At 39.4% G+C, this 20,022-nt stretch overlaps 1 protein-coding gene across 1 annotated transcript in view; it reads right to left on the bottom strand.

Moving 5' to 3' along the window:
• The window catches only part of mkxa (mohawk homeobox a), a 31,240-nt gene extending 13,167 nt beyond the window's left edge, over positions 1 to 18,073 (bottom strand). The window contains exons 1-5 of the mRNA XM_006634090.3: positions 17,514 to 18,073; positions 15,907 to 16,166; positions 13,467 to 13,626; positions 10,900 to 11,053; positions 9,266 to 9,595 (exon numbers count right to left, since the gene is read on the bottom strand). Coding sequence (XP_006634153.1) covers positions 9,266 to 9,595; positions 10,900 to 11,053; positions 13,467 to 13,626; positions 15,907 to 16,079 — 817 coding nt within the window. The 5' untranslated portion in view covers positions 16,080 to 16,166; positions 17,514 to 18,073. The remainder of the gene's footprint in view (positions 1 to 9,265; positions 9,596 to 10,899; positions 11,054 to 13,466; positions 13,627 to 15,906; positions 16,167 to 17,513) is intronic.
• Positions 18,074 to 20,022: the final 1,949 nt, after the last annotated feature.

Here is a 20,022-nt window from a genome sequence, read left to right as displayed (position 1 = left end):
TTAATTTCATCTTTTGCAACTCATAAGGCAGGATACATTAACACCTCAATACAGTAAGAGGAAACCTTGCTAAAAATTGACGTGCTTAGTCCTAGGGTAGCGATTCGTACACACAAAATATCCATATCTATTTTTGTATATTTATAGAATTGTTGCTACAAAAACAAATCACATACCCTTGCCTTAAAACCTTAAATCTTTCTTAAGATTAAATCAAACATTATACATCTATGATAGTTTTCTAGCATCATTTTAAAGGTAAAAAGCAAGAGTTACATTTTCTTTTATTCTCATTATTTCTGTTGCCTATAGAGTAGCCATATCTTAGTCCTGGTTTTTGGTTTTCACTGAAAAAAACATTCAAGACTGTCCTTTTGGTGCAAAAATTAACAGTTCCAGAATTAGGTAAGCCTCCAGTAGAAAATAAAAAGTCATATAATAAGTTCCTTATAATTTTAAAAGTATTAAAAGCAAGGGGGTGAAATTATCCATCATCTTAGCCATTAAGGCAGGTCTTGAAATCTCCCCATTGCCGCGTGTTCGTAAGTCTTTAATATCATCTGCAACTGTCGTCTGACTGGAGGAAAGCCAAACAAAGCACTTAACTCCCAACTAAGCAGGGACTTCCAAGGAAAATTCTGAAACAAACTGCATGAGTGCGTGGCAAATCTCTTCCGGAAAGAACATAACTTAACTAAATTAACACTTGACACTCAGGCTTCTTGTGTGACTATATGGCACAGAAGACATACTAAACTTTTTTTTGCATGTGAAATAGAAATGATACTAAGACTGTTTCAGAATCATTTCAGTACAACATTAAAAAAAAATCTTAACCTACTCAGCCAGATACTGAAAACTGGATTAAGAAAATAGCTTGTTAGAGCCTTACTCTTTAATGTGATACTGCCAGGTCATCTTAAGCATCAAGCTTGAAAAATCACTCAGGCGGCTTCACAGATTTGATTAGTGTGGCAGTGATTTAGAAATCTGTACAGCAGATGGTTGGCCAGCAAATACAGAACGTATTCATATCCTTGATTAAATGCATTTTATTTTTTGATTTGAGATTTTGTTTTGCAAAACAGCACATGCATTCATGCAGTATCGCTTGCATAAATCAAAACAGGAACAACTGTAAAGCTATCGGTTATGAATGTTGCAAAACTCAGCTGGTCCAAACGTGTTTAAGTATAAAATGTTCATAATGATTTACACCCCTTGCAATCACTATTTTATTGATCACCCTTCACTTTGATACCATAGATAAGGTGCTACAATAAAGGTTCAAGCTGCTCTCAGTAGAGATATGTAACAAGTCGTCCATGCAGAAATTCTCTAGCTCTTGCATGGTTTGCACTAGTGAACTGCTGTCTTTAGTTCATACCATAAATGTTTTATTGGTCTGGACACTGTGATGGCCAAAACAATAATGTGCATTTATGCTCCCTTAACCATCTGGCAGTAGATTTGGAAGTGTGCTTTGGGTCTTTATCCTGCTGGAAAAACCATTTGCGACCAAGCATGATCTTCTTAACAGAGGGAACCACATTTTTGGAAAAACATGTCTTGCTATAATTTGGAATCTGTCCTTGCCTGAATCGTAACCAGAACACCAGGACTAAAGGATGCAAAACAACCCTAAAAACAGGACAGGCCCGTTTCTGTTCTTTGTAGAAGACATGATGTTCTTTTCGACACAAGCTTCGCCTTTCTGTGCTATTACTGCTGACAACGCCATCTAAAAACCCATTTTGTGTTTCACCGAACCACATATTTTTTTGTCTTTTTTGGTTCAGCCAATTCATTCCTGCAAATTAACGTGATTTTTTTTTAAACGAGATTGATGTCTACTGAAGACACCGAATTCATTCACCATATATATCCTGAAACAAATCTTTGAAGACTGTTTCACAAGATTTACAAGAGATGCTGACCTCCAAAGACCGCTTTTCTGTTTGCGTCTTTAGTAAAACTTGCTTACATTCTTATCCTGTTATTAGCCTGGAACTTCGTGATCTCCAGGACGTCCTGCGAATTGGGCTGGTGATGTTTAATCTACAGAAATGCGGAGTATTACATTCAGGTAGCAAACGCATAACATATACAAAATGGGGAAGAATGAACTTGAAAAACGTACTGTACTTATGAAAAAGACTGAGGTGCTTATGTTGACATCTTCTAGACAATGTGGGGAAGCAATAAAAAAGGAGAAAATGTCTGGATTTATAGTTAAAAGCGTAGGATTGAACTCAAGGGATGTTATGTTAAAAATGTAGCATGCACTAGTAAGACCTCATTTAGAATAGAGTTACCATTTTGGTTATGGCATAATTAAAAATATATTGCTGCCTGTGGAATCACTCCAGAGAAGAGCAGCCAGACACTGCACATTCCAGGGCCTGAGGGAATGTCCCGCACTGACAGGTTGAAGGAACTTAATTTTTTTAGTCTTGAACGAAGGAACCTGGTCCAAGTATTGAGACCCCTCAAAGGCATTGAAAAAGTCAGCTCAGTGGACGTCTTCAGAATAAAGAGTGCGATACAAGTCCAGAGGATGCAACTGGAAATTGTGCATTTAAAACCAAGAATGTAAGGCACTCTATGATGCACATGGAACAAGCTACCCAGGAATGCTACTGTATCTAAGCTGACTTTGCCTGGATGAAGGCTAGATAGGCCTTCTTTCTGCCTTCTTACAGGCTCAGGGCAGAAACAGTTAACCTCTGCACTCAGAACACTTCAGAACACTTCAATGTCAATACTTGGCACTGGGGCTTTTGTTTAAAGTAGCACGATAGTTTTAGGTTCAATGAACGATTTTCATTTTCCTGGATTACACAGGAGACGGGAGGAATCCAGCCTATAAAAAGGGCACGACTAACCTTTCATTTGAACACATAAGTTGATAATATTTCTGGAATGTCAACCTCAACAGATGAAAACATTTTTAAATGTATAATGTATTGGTTCCCTCAACCAGAAACAAGGTTTTCTGCTACCTACTACTACTACCTACTTGCCATTTATCTTTTATTTCTCTAGTGTTAATTCATTTTGGTCATTTTTTTTCTAACCCAACCGCCACCCCCATTTTAAGGGTCTTTTTTAATTTTTAGTAATTAGGCTCTTCTAGTGAATTGATAAACTTGCCACCTTGACAGCACCAGTACCACCCCGTAGCCAGGTCTTGTCAGATCTCATGAGCTAAGCAAGGCTGGGTTTGATCCCTACTGGAATGGGAAACATTCATTAAAAAAAACAGGTTTATTTTGCTGTAATTGGTATTGGTGGACCTGTAAGTGTCTCCCTTCCCTCTACCCTGGAATTTCTAAAATCAAGCACCAAACATGGTTTTGACAGGGGACATGTGACAGGAGATACAGTTCCTCAGAGGAGGTCCTGTTTACATGGTCTTTACAGGTCCCCAGGGACTGGAAGGGCGTCTTGGTTGAATTCCACTTTGGGCCTGGGCGATCTGACTTTCACCAGGGTGAAATGGTAGCTCACTTCTTTGTCCCATCTGTTCTGTAACGGTGCTAGTAGAACGTTTGGTTTTATCTGCTGGGTGCTGAACTCCAGACTTCAGTGGTCTGGGGAGAGTGGCACAGTAATGAAGACAACTATTATTATCATTCTCAATTGAAGGTGCAGGGCACTAGTAGTTAGTCCCTGCCTGCATCTCTTGTTGATTCGTGTGGAAAGTCGAGAAAAGGTATTTTCTATGTTCATTTGCAAGAACCGCCAGCATGACTGCAAAAGTTGTGTAAAATCACTAACTTGCAAAGGAATCGGATCGCCTCCACGACAGAACGAAACTGATTAGGAAGCTTGGACGAAACTCCTATGTAAACAGAAGTTGCTAGGCTGTTAAGTATGTGCTAGACGAAAATAGTGTTTATGGAGTCAAAACCAAAATGATATGTTAGCAATGCAGTTCTCACAGCTCCACTGTGCTGCAATTTTGTGGCATGACCTTGAAGCACATACACAAATCAACAGTGTCCCGTCAAGCACGCCTGGGTTTTCCATATGCCCAGAATATTCAAAAGGTACCATTTTTCATTTATGAGCAAATGAAGATTTCCTCATAACACTTCAGAATCGACGGCATTAATTCTGAGAGGATATTTACCTTCAATTTTTTAGATTAAACTAACACTTATTAAATGCGTGTAATTTACATGTTAAGGATAACCAAACCATCCTGTATTTTTTAACTAAGAATTCTACCATTACATGTAGTTTAATGAATCTTACATATGTCTGGACTAAATACATTCTGATATCTCATTTAGGGCTTTTCTGAGTCTGTCCAGCATACGCCTGACAACAGCACCTTATTGGACAAACCGTAAAATAAGGCAGTGAAATAATTATATGTGTTACAGAAATCATAAAACTATGACATGGCATTTAATATATATTGGGGTTGAAGCAGGGAGCGGTGGCAGTGTGTTGGCTGCATAGGCGCAAGTAAAGATCCATTCCGCTCTGAAAAGGTGAAGGAATAAACAGTGGTTCAGCCGTAGAACTCGCCTAAAGAAAGCCGAAGCGTTGTGTTGTTCCTGTATAATTTATTGTATTGTAATCTGGATCTAAACAGGCAATTATAACATTGAAAGTCGTTTCCTGTCTATTATGTGCATCAGCATACACTAAGAGCAGTAACAGTGGTATACTGTAGCTCGGATCTGTGGAATACGACAAATCAAAGTAGGACCTATGGACAGGAGTATCACCACGCCACTGTTCAGGCAGTGGTATGAATAGCAGTACAGGAGCTCTGGAAACAGTCAGCACAGTGAGAGGTCATGACTGTTAACTGCAAAGCATGTCTTGGAATAGAGATTTCCAGCTGCAGGTCCTGGGTACCTTCTGGGGTCTTGCATGGTCCACCCAGACAAAGGGAAGGGTTTGACCCCACTGTACATCTATCAACATGTAAAACCCAGCAGTCTTCTACAGTAGGGGGCAGCGTGTCACAGTGGGTAAGTTTCCTGGTAAGACTCATGACTTGTGGGTTGTGGGTTCGAGTCTCTGCTGCAGACATTGCTGCTGTACCTTGAAAGAGGTACTTTACCCCAGTTCTTCCAATTCATACGGATGCATAAATGGGAGTGGTATTGCTGGGGAGGGATAATCACTGCAATGGACCATTGGGGGCTGTCATGTGATCTCACGTCTGCCTAATGGCACGGAGACTAGGATGAGCTATAACTTTCCTAATACAGAAGAGGTGTGAGGAGAGCACTTATGGTGGGTCTGTTGACCTGCAGTTTGGCCTTGAACTGTTATGTCACTAACAATAACACTGTGCTGTAATAATTTCAGATCTGAAATGGATTTTAGTCCAAACCGGGGAGGGTGGTGGGGGGGATCCTGATTTAGAAGGATTTCTTGAAACGAGTCCTCCGGGTAAGAACACTCCGACAGTCCCCTTCGGGAGACAGCTCTCCAGGCAGCCAGGACTCCCTCGCTCCCTCAAGGGAAGGTTCAGCGCTGTCATTCTCATGCTGACCTGCGCCTTGTGGCTGAGTGACAGGCGCACAGGGAAGAGGGGCCAACAGGTCCAGAAGAGAAGGAGATAAGCATAGCTTCTCTGTCACGGAAGGTGACAATCAGGGCTACGCCGATCTTTTATTAACAGCCACTTTTTGCCATCCTTTCATCAAGAAGCGTCTCCAGCAATAATAACGCATAGTAATTTCAAGGCCTGCGACTCTTGAATATTCTTTCTCAGCCAGTGCTCGCTCTTTTCTCCTGACAGCGCCTGCTTTCAGATAAAATATAGCAATAAGCCAGCCACAGATAAATATTCTGCACAAAAAATCAGCCTGTGGGAATCTTGGCCAATACAGTTTTTGGCACGGGTTCTCCTCCTTCTTTATTTTGCAATATTCGAGAAACAACAGCTTCCCCTTCTATTGGATTCCTGAAAGAGTCACTCTGGCACTTGTTAAATGATGTCCATCTGCTTCACTTGTAGCAGATGCCTAGCACAGAAGCAAACAAAACAATATTTTGGAGGCAGTGTGTTTTCGGGCAAGCAAACGGCTATGTTATATATTCCTAGTATGCCAGTAATAAATAATTCCCCAAAAGTTCTACTTAATCCATCTTAATAAAAGTTTTTTTTTTTTTCCAGGGCTTTTATATATGTTATTCAAATTTGACACTATTCATTTTTAAAGTCACATTACAAACATTACTTTGATTTTACTGTAGATTAAATGACTGGGCTGGCTTCTCCATGCCCAGTACTCTCACTGTTATATGAAAAGAGTATCTGTTTTTTCAGTCCTGTTGAGGTATTGTTTTTTATTGTTTTACATAAAATATTCTCGTTTGGGGAGATGGTTTTAAGCACTTAAACTGTACAATTCTCTAGGATTCAGTAACTGCCTGGCTCTTGGTGTGACTTAATTTAGTTTTAATGAGTCTCTGTTGCCTATTCAAACACTACTGTTTTCATTTAACATGTTTCTGACTCAACCATGTTAAATGTTGCCTATCTTTAAAAAAACATACCATGTTAATGCTGCATATTACAGGTTGGATACATATTTTAATGCATCCCAAGTCCTGTAGAGCCATTTTCTGTAAATGTGAAGCTAATTGCGGCACATAAGAAGATTTGGTTTGTATCTCAAGCTGTAGATCTTTGAAGAACGTCTAGAGATCTCCAAAACAGTAATCTCCTTTTGTGAAAGTACACAACACTTAAGGGGACATGACAACTCAGAGCTACAAGGGGAAGTGAAATGTTATGCATTAATTACAAAGGAACAAGTAAACGTTTATTCCGTGGTGAAAAGAAAAGAGACAATGTTTCAGCTATGGAGCCTTCTTCAAGTGTGTGTTAATTGTGTTAGCTTTACCGGGTTAACATGAAACAAGTAAATCTGGACCTAATTTTTCAATTCAAAGATTTCCTCTCACTTTATTTTTGTAAACTCTGTTATTGTATTTTGTTTTAACAGGAAAGAATACACAATTCTACTCCAGAAAGAGGAGTCAAAGAAATTTGATCTTGGTTAATATACGATTGCAGTTTCTTACTGGCCTGTAAATCTCTCTCTTGCTCAGCATAGTTGAAGATCATTTCATTTATTGTGATCTATATCATATCACATGGATCAAAATACAATTTTCAGCAAGAAGAAAAACATAGAAAGGGATTCCTGGCATTTAATTTCCCATTAAAGGGTAATTTGGCATAAAAAACTCTGGCACATGCAATGGAAATCTCCAACTCCTTGTTTTCAATGAAATTCCCTTAAGGACAATTTTTTTAAACAAAGGCCCTTAGTTTTCCACTGGTAAGACAAAGAAAATCCGAACCCACCATCTCCTGCCACATGTCTGATTATTCATCGGACTTCGGGATTGGCATTTATTGTGTGTACATTGGAGTCAGGTTCCGTTAGCTGCCAATTGTCTTATTAATGCACAGCTCAACCACCACACCCTGGTTAATTTCGAACGGCAGTTTGGTTTCAGGAACGCGCAAGTGAGGCGGAGGTATATTAATTCAAACCATCAGTGCCAAGGACCTGGAAAATCCAGTTTTCTCACAACCAAGAAATACAGGCCTGAAATTTCAGACGCTCTCTAATTATCAAATGGCTTCACTGCAATAATATGTTGGAATGCACTAAATGTTACAAAAGGAATGATGCAAAATAAAGACGAGCTATTTTAACCACAAGGTTGCACGTACAAATTGTACGGTGACTTATTTCGTTATGTAAAATTCTAAACAGAACTTGGTAGGAACACTTTAATGTGGCCAAATATCTTTATTCTCTAAAAACCCTATGCGGTGAGGTTATATTGTTAAGAAACTCTAATGAAACCAATAAATTGTGGGAATGAATGAAAACAGGTGTGAGGCACAGAGCAAACAAGTGGTCCAACTACAGTAGCTGGCGATAAAAAGGTTCTGTTGTCTTACCATGATAAAAGTCTGCCACCTAACTTTATCACAAAAATATATATTTTTTTAAATAAACAGATCTGGCGAATGAATCTGATATCTGGGTGGCCTGTTCTGACTAGAAGAGAAGAGTGTGGCAATGTTTGGTATCCAAGCTACGGTACTGTCTAGGATGCTTCTTGAGGGTGCCCCTTTACGGATTTAAAACAAGGACGTGTTGGTAAATTGAAATCATTACGCTGTAATGTCAATTCAAGCTGTTAAATATATGTTGCTACATTGAGGTGAAGCAAGATTTCAAACGCTTGGTGGACGTACTGGGCTCTTGACGTCACAATGTGATAATGCACAGCGAATTCTCCAGAATCGCAAGTACATGCTGTCCTTATTTTTAGTACTTAGTCAATTGTTCCATTTATTCAAAAAACAGAATCAGAGTCTTGTTTTTTTAAACATAAGACATTTCTTACACATTTCTAAAGATGTAGACAGCAGCTTGTGTACTGCATAGGTTACACTTGCATCAGGTTCCTTCCTCACACTGCCAGAGAGCTTTTACCAGCCTGAATCCTAGGCACATTTATTTTCAAATAAAAACTGAGATAAGAGATGCAAACAACAGATTTGTACCTGATTAGAAGACTCGTGGTTCAAAAGGAGACATCCACATAGAAGCTATTAATATAGGGTGTTTTTGTTTTAAGCTTCAATACAAGCGACCGTTTGTCAGGCAAAGTGATTTTGCCTTAAGCAGCTTGGCATCTATTCCAGAATAAACACCCTGCCCATGCACCAGGACTCTGTAACTACTCATGTCTACATCAAAGGGATATTATACAGTAGTCCATGTGTAACATTATGATTTGCTGGCCGTGAGTTTGGGATTAGATATCCATTGTGAGAACTATGCAAACAAATTCTGTAGTGACAAATAGAGAATTAACAGTAATCCTGCTTGAAAAATACAGTAAATCTGAAGCAAAGACTTTTGTGTTGAAATATTGGTGGGCGAATGTTCAGGTTATTTCTATTCGGTTGGTATATCTTCGGAAAAAAAAAACTAGAACACTTTAAAAATTACAAAATGTTTTGCTCATCACAAATTTACAAATTATTATGCCACGGTACTCTTCAGAACCCCGACACTGTACTGATTTTTTAAGGCACTGCTGCCAGACAGCTCCAGAAAGAAAATGAAATTATAGGTATAAAAAGAATGAAACGGTAAGATAAACATTATTCTGTTTTTTTTTAAACGCAAATCATTTTTGAAAAAGCACAACAGGTTTTTCAGTTTGTATCTGCATGAATATGTCAACTACTTACCAGCACGATAAACAAAATTGGCTTCGGTTTCTGAAGACGAAGGTGAAAGCAGTTCTTCATCATATTCATTGGAACTAAAAGACCCTGAATGGTTTCTTTTGCGGGAGTCCATGATGACATTGGAAACCATGACGTGGCGCAGTGAGTCATTGAGGTACCGATGCAATAAACTGCTTTTGTATTTGGGCGGAGACACATAATCCTCGCTGAGAGATGTGTCGGCTCTCAGTCCCGAGCCGACGACGGTGGCTTCCTTTTTAATAACACTCTGGTACATGGGCTTGCTGAACTCTGCCGTGCTCGTTGGGTTCCGGGATGCGTTTTCTCCATCTGAAAGAACGGGGGGGAGATAAAAATAAAGAGTAAGGGTGAGAGACAGTCACACAGCTATTTGTGTATGCATAGCTCTTTGAAAACTTACTTCTCCCCTTCTATTCAGTCTCAATCAGTATTCTTAGGGCCACACCTGACTTCTCTTACAGCCATAGGACTGTACCCCAGCTGCCAGCCCACACTGACTTGGGTTTAGATCACATTGAAACATTTCACCCACCCACCACTCACAACGAATGCTGCTAGGGCTCGATGGCCGGCTTCCACTGTGAATGACACAAAACCGCCATCACATGCTAGGTCCGTGATGACAAATGGCAAGTGCGCTGTAGCCTGGATTTGATCTAGACCTAATTCGTGCTAAAGAAACGATCTGACAGACGAAGACAAGAATCAGAACTGTTTAATGCTGTCGGTGCAGTCTTGATTTTGTTTTTCCCTGCAGTAGGTGTTTAGTGGGATTTAGCCAGTAGGCACAGCACAGAGGGAAAAGGTTAATCCCCCCGCCTAGCTACCCGTCAAAAAATGTCACATGCTAGGTTTCTTATACAAAGTTTTAGGGACGTTCTAACTGGAACTGAAATCCAAGCGATCAGACAACACAGAGGTAATGAAAGGTTCCCCAGGCAACAGGAGGCCTTCTTGTTCCAAAGAACAAGAGGGCCCCTTCTGGCCCATTCAGTAGTTAAGAGCTAATGAGTTAAGCAACAGAGCCCAGTAGCTTATTCCCTACTCCTACAACCCTTTGTGTAAAGAAGCGCCCCCTTTGTTCTCCATTTTAAATGCACTTCAGTATAGTTTCTACTTATGTCTTCTGGTATAAGATGTCCAAGTGATATTTTGCATTTGAAGGTGCAGAAGTACTGCATAACAAGGTATTGTGTCACTGGTTAAGAAAACACCATGCAACCATTTGGATTAAAGCAAAAGGGAATTTGAAAATTCGTACTGTACTGCTCCTGCTCTGTATTCTCTGCCTTTAAATGTTCTAAAGTCTAAGTGTGGTGATTTTATAATCCCCATGTTCTTGACAAGGGACTTTGCCTGCAACGAAACCTACATCAACAACAAGTAGGGCTACAGGGGTTTAGTCTGAACTGCAGTGACAAAAAATGACATGCCAAACACAAAATTCATGATCACCCTACATCAAGGAAATATCTAGAAAAATTGAGTATCGCAATAAAATAGTCTTCAGCCACTATAATCCTACCTGTTAACTTGGTTTTCTAGGTTTTGTTGTACAACAGAAAGTAGAATGGATTTTCCAAATAAAAGTGATGAAATGTTCTAACACGTACCTTCCGAGCATGTATCGTCACTGCTAACACTCAGTCTCTCCGCATTCCCCTGGACGTATTTGTTATATAATTTGATACGTAAAGCCCAGCTCAGGTCAGGTTGTCTTACAGTATTCTTCAGTCTCCGCCTGGCATTAGCAAACCAGTTGGATACCTGCAAATAAAAAAATAAAACAGAAATGTCATAATTTAGCACTAACCCAGAACCTCAAACCCTATATATACTGTACAGGTATTAGCACCGGTACTTTTTGGTGACCTAAAAAAAAAATCAGATTTCCAAGATGCCCAGAATTGAATCTCTTTGACTGAATGTTCAATTAATTTTGTGGAATAAAACAGAAGCTTGTGGATGCCTGTTGAGAAAGGCCTACTTGGAAAACTTGAGAATTCCAATTTGTTTTCCTCGGCAGGCAGTCATGTCCTTGTGCTCATTTTCTACAATGCTAAGACCGCCGTTTTACTGGACATAATTTAGTATTACAGTTAGCCAGGGAAACAGAGATTTCAACGCAGTTCAAGGCATTCCTTTCCGGATGCTGCCGCGTGCATTTAAGCTAATAGATCCTGCAGAAATCGAGATACTGTCTGGAGGACTGAGCTGGTGAAACCTTTCTTATTTTCTGTTGTGCTCAGCAACCCTGGGTCCTTTATTCTGAAAACACGCCCATCTGTTTTTAACCCCTCGGTTCAATGAAATTTAAAATTAATATCTAGTCCAGCAGGTTATTGCGGTAGTTAATACCGTGCTTCTGACTGGGTCCTTACATTTAATGGAAATAGGCATTTTTAAAGGAACACCTGCTGACATGTTGCTCTTTACTACAATGTCTAGTCTCCTGATACTCAGTCCTGCGCCTGAACAAAAACAACCAGGAAAAGAGTTACAGAGCCTGCAACGGCTTATGAATCATAATCTAGGCACACATTCTGCCCGTCCATCTGAGATGTGCGAGCATGATCATTTTTAAAAGGGGCACAACAAAAACAAAGGAGCATAGTCACTCTAAAGACAGAACCACAGGCGTGGTCCTTTTAATGTTATGAAGTGACAAAAAAAAACCTTTTTGTTTCTGGCATTGTTCTTATCCCCTCTTTAGAAAACCTTGCTGAAACTGGATTATTCCTACTATTAAAAGCACAAGAGATGAATTTGGGACACAATTTCTCATTCTGTACACTTGTGCCCAGCACTTGTCCCCGCCTGAAATCATTATAAACTTTAGATACTGAACAGCCCTTTGGGAAACAGTGTTAACTGTTATTCTGGGTCTACCAGTTTTATATCACATTGGAGCATCTTATATTTTATGGTTTTGAATTCGAAGCAGAAAGTCAATTCAAAGTTGAATTTTCACTTAATGAATCATAAACATCTTTTTACTCACTAAGCTGTTCTCAGGATTTCCAATTATGAAAATATTTAAAAGGTAGGAGATGCTTGAATCTTGTCCATCAGCTAAAACACTTTTAATCAAGAATATCAAATTGGAATAATATCCTTCAGAAGTCACAAGTTGAAGAAACATTATCACTCCTACATTATCTCAGACTTGATTGGGATCTTCTTACTTTTCTAATTATATAAATACTAGGAGTACTTGCCAGTAAAAAGCTTTGAAAATCCCCCACTTATCGAAAACATGGGGGTAATACAGGATCTGTCATGTGCTTCCACAAAGTATTTTATTCACAGACTTACAATTGCATACCATTTTTTTTTTCATTAAAAAAATAAAATGTCAGTTTATACCAATTCTTATCAATCTGGACAAGTCATGCTTTTAATCATTAAAAAAAACTTATTCAAGATGGCCATTTTTTAATTTGAGAATGTAAAGCACATTATTCTGAAAACCACATATTCTGACTTTTTTAGGATTTCGGATGGACATTTTCCTTTTCTAGTTTAATGTAAATTAATAAGATTAACATAGAATTATTTCCCAAATGTATACTTCAATTTTACGTGTCTATGAGACAGTCTATGAGAAGTTAGAATCTGCATGGACTTCAAAGATGTTTAAATTTGGCAGCACCTTTCTGTAGAAGAAGACTCATTTATAATAACATAAATACAGTACAGTGGATTTGGAAGGATCACACCTGTCTTTTAAAGCCCTTTTCAATTTATTTGAATGTTTCAGTCTGATTTATGTGAGGAAAATTGGAAGAGAGTTAGCGGAGGCTTTTAATAAAATCCAAATTCAGACAAATCATAATAACCGTAAAAAAGAAAGAACCTTTCTCTAACCCCCATATCTTTTGAATCTGGATTTTGTTTTTAATTTATGCATTAGGCAGACAGCTAGACACCAGGGATTGATTACATTTCTAAATCCTCCCATTCAAAACAGATGAGCTTATTCTTGAAAACGAACTATTCGATTCAGTTGCTCACGATAAAGCTTTTTAAAATATGAATGTTGACGTAATCCCCCTTTTTATAAGTTAGCCATCAATGATCAACAGTTTGCTGCTGTAATTAACTACTGTCACATCCGCACAGTGTACTGTATGTGCTGTATGTAACGAGAGTTGTCCGTTTCTGGCGGTGACCCCCTCACCTGCACTAAAGTCATCTGTGAGCCAAGTGCCAGGAGAATTTTCTCTGTTTTTGTCGGGTAAGGATTATCTCGGTGTTTGTAAAGCCACTGTTTGAGAGGACGAGCCATATCCTGCAGAGCCTGTCGTTTATGTCTCACTTTTCCTCCGTTTTGACGGGACCTGAGGAGACAAATTGAGAAAAATACATCCAACGCACTTTGCGTCACCCGGGAATTGTGCGCCACCAGTTCGAACATACTGCCCGACTTTATTGGCTGTAAAGATTTATAATCCTATCACGTTATAAATGTATATCATCTGCGGAAACACTAAAAGACCAGAATGTTACGGACTGTAACAACTGTTTAACTGAACGCGTTTCAGCCGAAAATAGAAAACCGACAGCTGTATTATTTCTGTTTTTATTATTTCACATTTGGTACCTGTTCAGTGTTTATCTATTAACGTTCGGAAACATTAAAATATATAAATCGAACATACAACCAGTTTCCAATCAATATCTATTTAGAAAGCCTTTACATTAGTAATTCTTACAGATGTCTTCCTAACAGTACAAATAGTAACGGCAGTTCCTTTTTTTCCTCTTACGGCACATTATCCATATGAGGTGTATTTAAAAACGAGAAAAATCACCTTAATGACATTTACTATACTGCTGATCTTAAATAAACGCGAACTAAGCTCGACGATTAAGAATCATTTCTAGACATCAAACAAATCCATAAAACAGAATGCCAGCTCAATTCAAAGGCAAAGCACATAAATGGCACGCAGAATCACGTCTGTAGTAAGACATTTAATCTGTTAATGGCGTTTAAACTTCAAATCCATGCCTGGTCTATCAAATCAGTACACCTGAAGGGCAGTTCTATGTGTCTGTTCGCTTTTCTCCATCTAGAAAGTATAAAAATATTTCCTTGTCATTATCATCATAATGTTGAACACCAACGTGTTTGGTATCTGTAATTGCACAGAACATTTACTGTTAAATGTTGTTGTTGCAGCTGCACAACAGCTACACGTTTAGCATATTTCTGTAATACAGGAAAAATAAAGCTTTTTTTATATGAACTTGTACTCTCACTAGAGATACCCTCGACTAATCGGATTTTACTGTGAACCTTTTAGGATTTCTTTCATCAGTCACGATTTGCGCCTTTTGTGTAACGCTTATTTCTGGTCTGTAGGTGGCACGACCGAGCCGTCAAAAGAACTTTTCATCTTCTCCGAGACATCATTGCAGATGTGACATATTTCCTTCTGCCCTCAAGTCTCCCTGAGGTTCATGTTCTACAAATATTTCCCTTGTAATCTAGATCTGTATGAACAAAATAAAAAGAACATTTTACTCCCTGTACCAGCCTTTGGCGACACGCACTTCGTGTTTATATTAATATTCTTTATTAGTAATATTCCCACTGAAAGGGCACTTTTCAGTCTTTATATTAGCTTTAGGTCTCACTTTACACACAGAACGCATTACAATATCTCCAACACAGACCAAAGCAAAGTAACGTAAGAATGTTTACATAGGCTGACTTTATATTTCATGCAGAATCGAGTCGGATGTGTTGTTGGTTTTAAATCGCAAAGCATTATTAAAGGTCTGGGCCTGCAGTATTATCTGCAATTTATAGCTTATGTCTCTCATACGTAATCACCAAGAGCAGTTAATAGTAAGTGCATCGGCAATTTCTGAAACTAATCGATGACGTGATATAGTACAGTATATATTCGTAGAGATTCTAACAAAATACATGACTGACTGGACCGCACAAGCAGTTCAAGGGTGTACTTATTGTTGGAAAACGGAGCGTAATACGTGCGTTAAAATAAAGAACAGAATGAACTACACTTCTTGAATAAATCGACTAAAGGGTTAACGTCAGCTTAAATGTACCTAAATCAGAGTAACCCATGTGTTTTAATTATCTACAAGTTTATAAACAACGACGAGCCTTCTGAGTTTTCCTGTTATTTTCACAGTATACTAGAGTTGTTCATTTCACGGATATATGTTTTATGAACTGTTTTTTTTTACTTGGTTAGAATGTGCCGGAATGAATACTCCGGCTGTTTATACCGTGCGATGTGTCTGGTACACTAATACATTTACGAAGAAACTTACTGATCAAGAACTTTCTGGTCACATTGAAATTGAAACAAAAATTAAAAGTAACTAAAGTTTTCTTTACTAATATTCACATTCTTCCCGTTTGTTTCATTTATATACTGTATATGTGGGTAGCTCTTTCAATTACAAAGACAAAATAATGGCATGCTACTGGCGACACCAACTCTAATTTTTAAACGTTGAACTGATTTTTTTCTGGTATGAAAAAAAAAGTGCGTAACCAAGCGTCGGGATATAAAATCCCCTACTGCTGCCTAATTTTCTTTACCTTTGTTGTTTTCTGAAAACAAAGTAAAAGTACATACCCGGATCTCCGGTGCCTGATTCCGGAGCTGTCTTTGATAGAATGGTTTGAGATTATATCTGGATGTTGTCCATCAATAACTTCTAAATAGTTTCTACTGCTCCTTTCAACTTCTTTGGCCTTTTCTTCAAAAAGGACCTGATTGCTTAGTTTATTAAACACGATCGTGTTCATCTTTGGTGCTGTATTCCCTTTATTTTGGTCTCCTGGTGATCGATGCGCAACTATGCGAAGAAACTGCAGTGTCTCCAGTTACTCGTCCTGTGAGAAAAAGCAAACGGTTTCAGCATGAGAATACTTTCTACACACTTTTAGTGCAGAAGCGAGAAAGTGCATTATTTTGAAACGAAACGACGTATCGCCTCCCCGATTCGGATACACACTTTTGTGTGAAATGTTCATCGTCGTTTTACTTTTTTAACTGCTGTTCTAAACTCCACTTGGGATGGATGCAGATCCGAATCTTCGGCAAGTTTCGATGTAAAAGAAGTTGCCATTTGCTTTATGAACAAGGGTCGTTTACTTGGCGTGGATCTCTCCACATCATGTTTGTCACGAATTACTTTCTTTTTCTGATTTTATCTCCACATAGACAGAAATACATGCCCCCCGACCACCACACACACACACGCGCACCGAAAAGACACGGAGACAGAAACCTCCGAAAAGTAACTTGATAAAAAAAAATCAATTACAAATAGTGCCCCGCTACGAAATAAGGACTGGTCAACATTTACTGTATTATATTTGTTATGATTTTTGCTTTTGCTAATCATTACTGTGTGCGCGTATTGGTAGGGTGACATTTACAAGAAGGGCTACAGTTCTGTATAGTCGCACAGGAAATATATTACTCTTAATATATGGGTAATGCTATACGACTGTCCATGACATGTATATTCAGTTATCTATGTTATTGGTCCTTCAGTGTGCGATAATGCGTTAATCACTTCTATAACAAATCATTTTCACATTTTTGTGCGTGTATGAGCCCAGTCCACACTTCCAGAACGCGATGTTACAGAAAAAGACTAAGCAAATAAAAAATGTTTCTTCTGAATGCATTGCAATGGATGTCTTCCAACGTGCTTATTGACTTAAGTGTACAGACAGCTCGGTGTTTTAGTACTTTCCGATAGAAGAGGGCTCTTTTTTAGAGTCATATAAACTGCAGCCTCTTAGGTTTTTTTTTTGTATAGTTCACATATTTATAGTTTTACAAACGAATAACTGGAATTATATCTGATTTATTTGAAAGGGCATATCTTTACACGCTGAAGTCTGAGGTCTCAATTTTATTTATATCTTTTATTGAGCGGAATATGTGGTTCGTTATCCGTTTTCGCAAAACATGTCATTTAAAAATAAAATGCTAGACATAACTGAATAATGTAAGGTGTTTTGAAACTGTAACCCATCTAAACCTGAAATGTTAATAACGAGCCATTCAGGTTATATCTAAAAGACTGCATTCCTTATCATATCTCTTCGCTTGAGCAGAAACGCTGAAAAAGCCTCTCTAAACAGAATGGTGATCCGCTATCGGACGCGTGAAACGTTTCGGTTTACAATCAGCAGAGCAGAGAGGAGCTGAATAAATCCCATTACCTGTAAAGCGCCCCTCCTGCGTCTCTCTGTAGCGGATAATCCAGTTCCCTGTGTCCCATTCCACGCTCACATGTTCTCCGTGCTAAGTTCCTGAGCTCAAACCACAAGAACCGCGGCCGCCTCTGTGCTTTATTCACCAAGCCTGGGCGAGCGCGCCCGGGAATATGAATTCCGCACCCTTCTCATGTTTCTTAGCTAAGCGCCGCAGCCTGCGAACATAAAGTTAATGCTCTATGCCTGTTCCGCGGCTCAAGGAGAGGGAGGCTACTGGGTTACATCTCTACAGTGTTCCCTGTGAGTCTCAGTCTGGACGGATTCCAGCAGCCGGTCAACAGCAGACAAGCGCAGCTTTTGTTTACTGTGATGGAGATCCTCCTTGGCGCATTATCGCGCAGCTTCGCGATACGGAGGGCAAAGAGACGGGGAAATAAAATCAGATTTGCTTCAGTTCGCTAAAAGGGGTGCAACGTCGTTAAGTGGACCGAATAAGGAGAACGAGGAGAAGCTTTATGAGTAAAGTGAACAAGTAACAACCTTACGAAGTATCTCGACTGAAAAGGCATCGCAGTTTATGTCTGTGGGTTGAGTATAGCTCCCTTTCTGTGCAGAATTAGTCATAATTGGCGATAAAGTCGGCTAATACCCATTCTTCACAAGTGAAATAACCACCACTGGAGCAGTCCGTGTCTGTTAAGACACCTACTGTACTGTACAAACTGCGACTGAAACCGCTTTCAAAGGCTTGCCTCATCCGCAGAATAAACCTCGAGCACCAAACATACTGTCTGAAAATCCGTCATATGTGTCTCGACGGCAGAATCACACAATACTGTACTGTAACATCGCGTAATTGCGGAGAAGGGCGATTGCTAAGCAAACGAAACTAATCATAATAAAATGTTCACTGCGTGTGGTAGCCTGACAGTCGGAACTCGTTTTCAGTATTAGTCTCAGACTTGAAGGATTGATATTTCGGCTAGGAGATGAAAAAGTCAACAAACGCAGGGCGAAGGCTGGGAGAGACTGTGAAGTGGGGGATATGCATTCAAATGATAAATGGAAACTAAAACTGGAATGATCGTACTGTTTTCACTATAGTCTATACTACTTCACTTCTACTTTAGCTGTAACTAAAAAACAATATTCACACATTTTCTGCAGAGAACTGGCAATTGTAACGGTATACGGGCTATCAGAGTTATATTTGCTCGAAATAGGAACAAATGTTTAGATGAACTCGACTCGATGTTCTATCACTTTATGATTTATGCCCTTGACACAGTAATTGTTACAAAAAAGCCTTTTCACAATGATTTAACAATTTCAGCACAAGGGTTGTCACGTTCTGAAAAAAAACAACCCAAAGCTCTCAACCTTTTGAGTGCATTTTTCAGCACATCAAAGACAGATTTGTTGATAAACATAAAACGACAACGACGAAGTTGGACACACTCCTGTTAGCGTTTTAAAGGACATTTTGTAATTTTTGTCATGTCAAACCCATTCACGCGTTGCGTAAGATGCTTTACACGTCATTATGCGTTGCAAGTTATTAATGTTTTCTCATTTTATTAGGCTGACTCCTTTTTCCAAAGCGACATAAATTCGCACCTTTCGTACAGCTGGGCACCTAAGTAGCCTGCGCAAAACCTTGCTCCAGGGTATGACAGCAGCACAAACACGGGATTTGAACCCACAGCCTTCCTGCCAGAAGCGTAGAGCCCATAAACACTACTGCACACCTGTGCCTAGTTTGCTATGGTTGTGTTTTTGGTATGTCACTGTTAATATTGGTTTTTGACACGCGCAGCGAACTGAACACTGTATTATAACGATACAGTGTTATCTATGACTGCATATTGAATATTGCTATGAAGTGAAAACTGTATCCCTATACGTAAATTAGCTGACGGAGAAATTGTAAATACACATTAAAAACAGAAAAGGAGCGGTAGCCCGAGAGCTGAAGTGCGCGTAGTTCCGAGACCAGCCTGCACGATTACAAAGTAATAAAGTCCGTTCGCGTACTTCACCAGACCCCGATACTATTGTGTCAAATACAAAACTGCAACGGCATTGGGAATACCACGGGCGAGCTGGAAGAACTCGAAGCTGGTAAGGACCGGTACGTGAAGCGCCGCGTAAGTTTTTACGCCAGCTCTGTAAGGCCGTGGTGTTTGGATTTGCCCGTGTGCCACCGTCCCGGTGAGGGGACGACGCGTGGGCTTGTCAAAGCGCAGCTCATTCACCCAGGCTTCAACTTGAACTGCTAAGTGAGGAAGTACAGCACACGCCTGTCTGCTACTGTACGGTTTTGTTGTTGTTTGCCATTCCTGAATCATTCATCCGTCAAGAGGCCAATCAAAGGACACATTACTGCCTTGCCGAGGTAAAACTCTACAGTATGTGGTTCAGACCGAGGTATCCTGCTGCTCATCCCACGCTTACTACCACTGGCAACAGAAAGAGCTGTACAAGTGTAGTGTTAATAATGACGAAAAGTTCCTCC

This window comes from Lepisosteus oculatus, chromosome 6 (assembly GCF_040954835.1).
Source record: "Lepisosteus oculatus isolate fLepOcu1 chromosome 6, fLepOcu1.hap2, whole genome shotgun sequence".
In the NCBI taxonomy this organism is placed as follows: domain Eukaryota; kingdom Metazoa; phylum Chordata; class Actinopteri; order Semionotiformes; family Lepisosteidae; genus Lepisosteus; species Lepisosteus oculatus.
The sequence above is the reverse complement of the archived record's forward strand: the minus strand, read 5'-3'. Positions and strand labels throughout refer to the sequence as shown.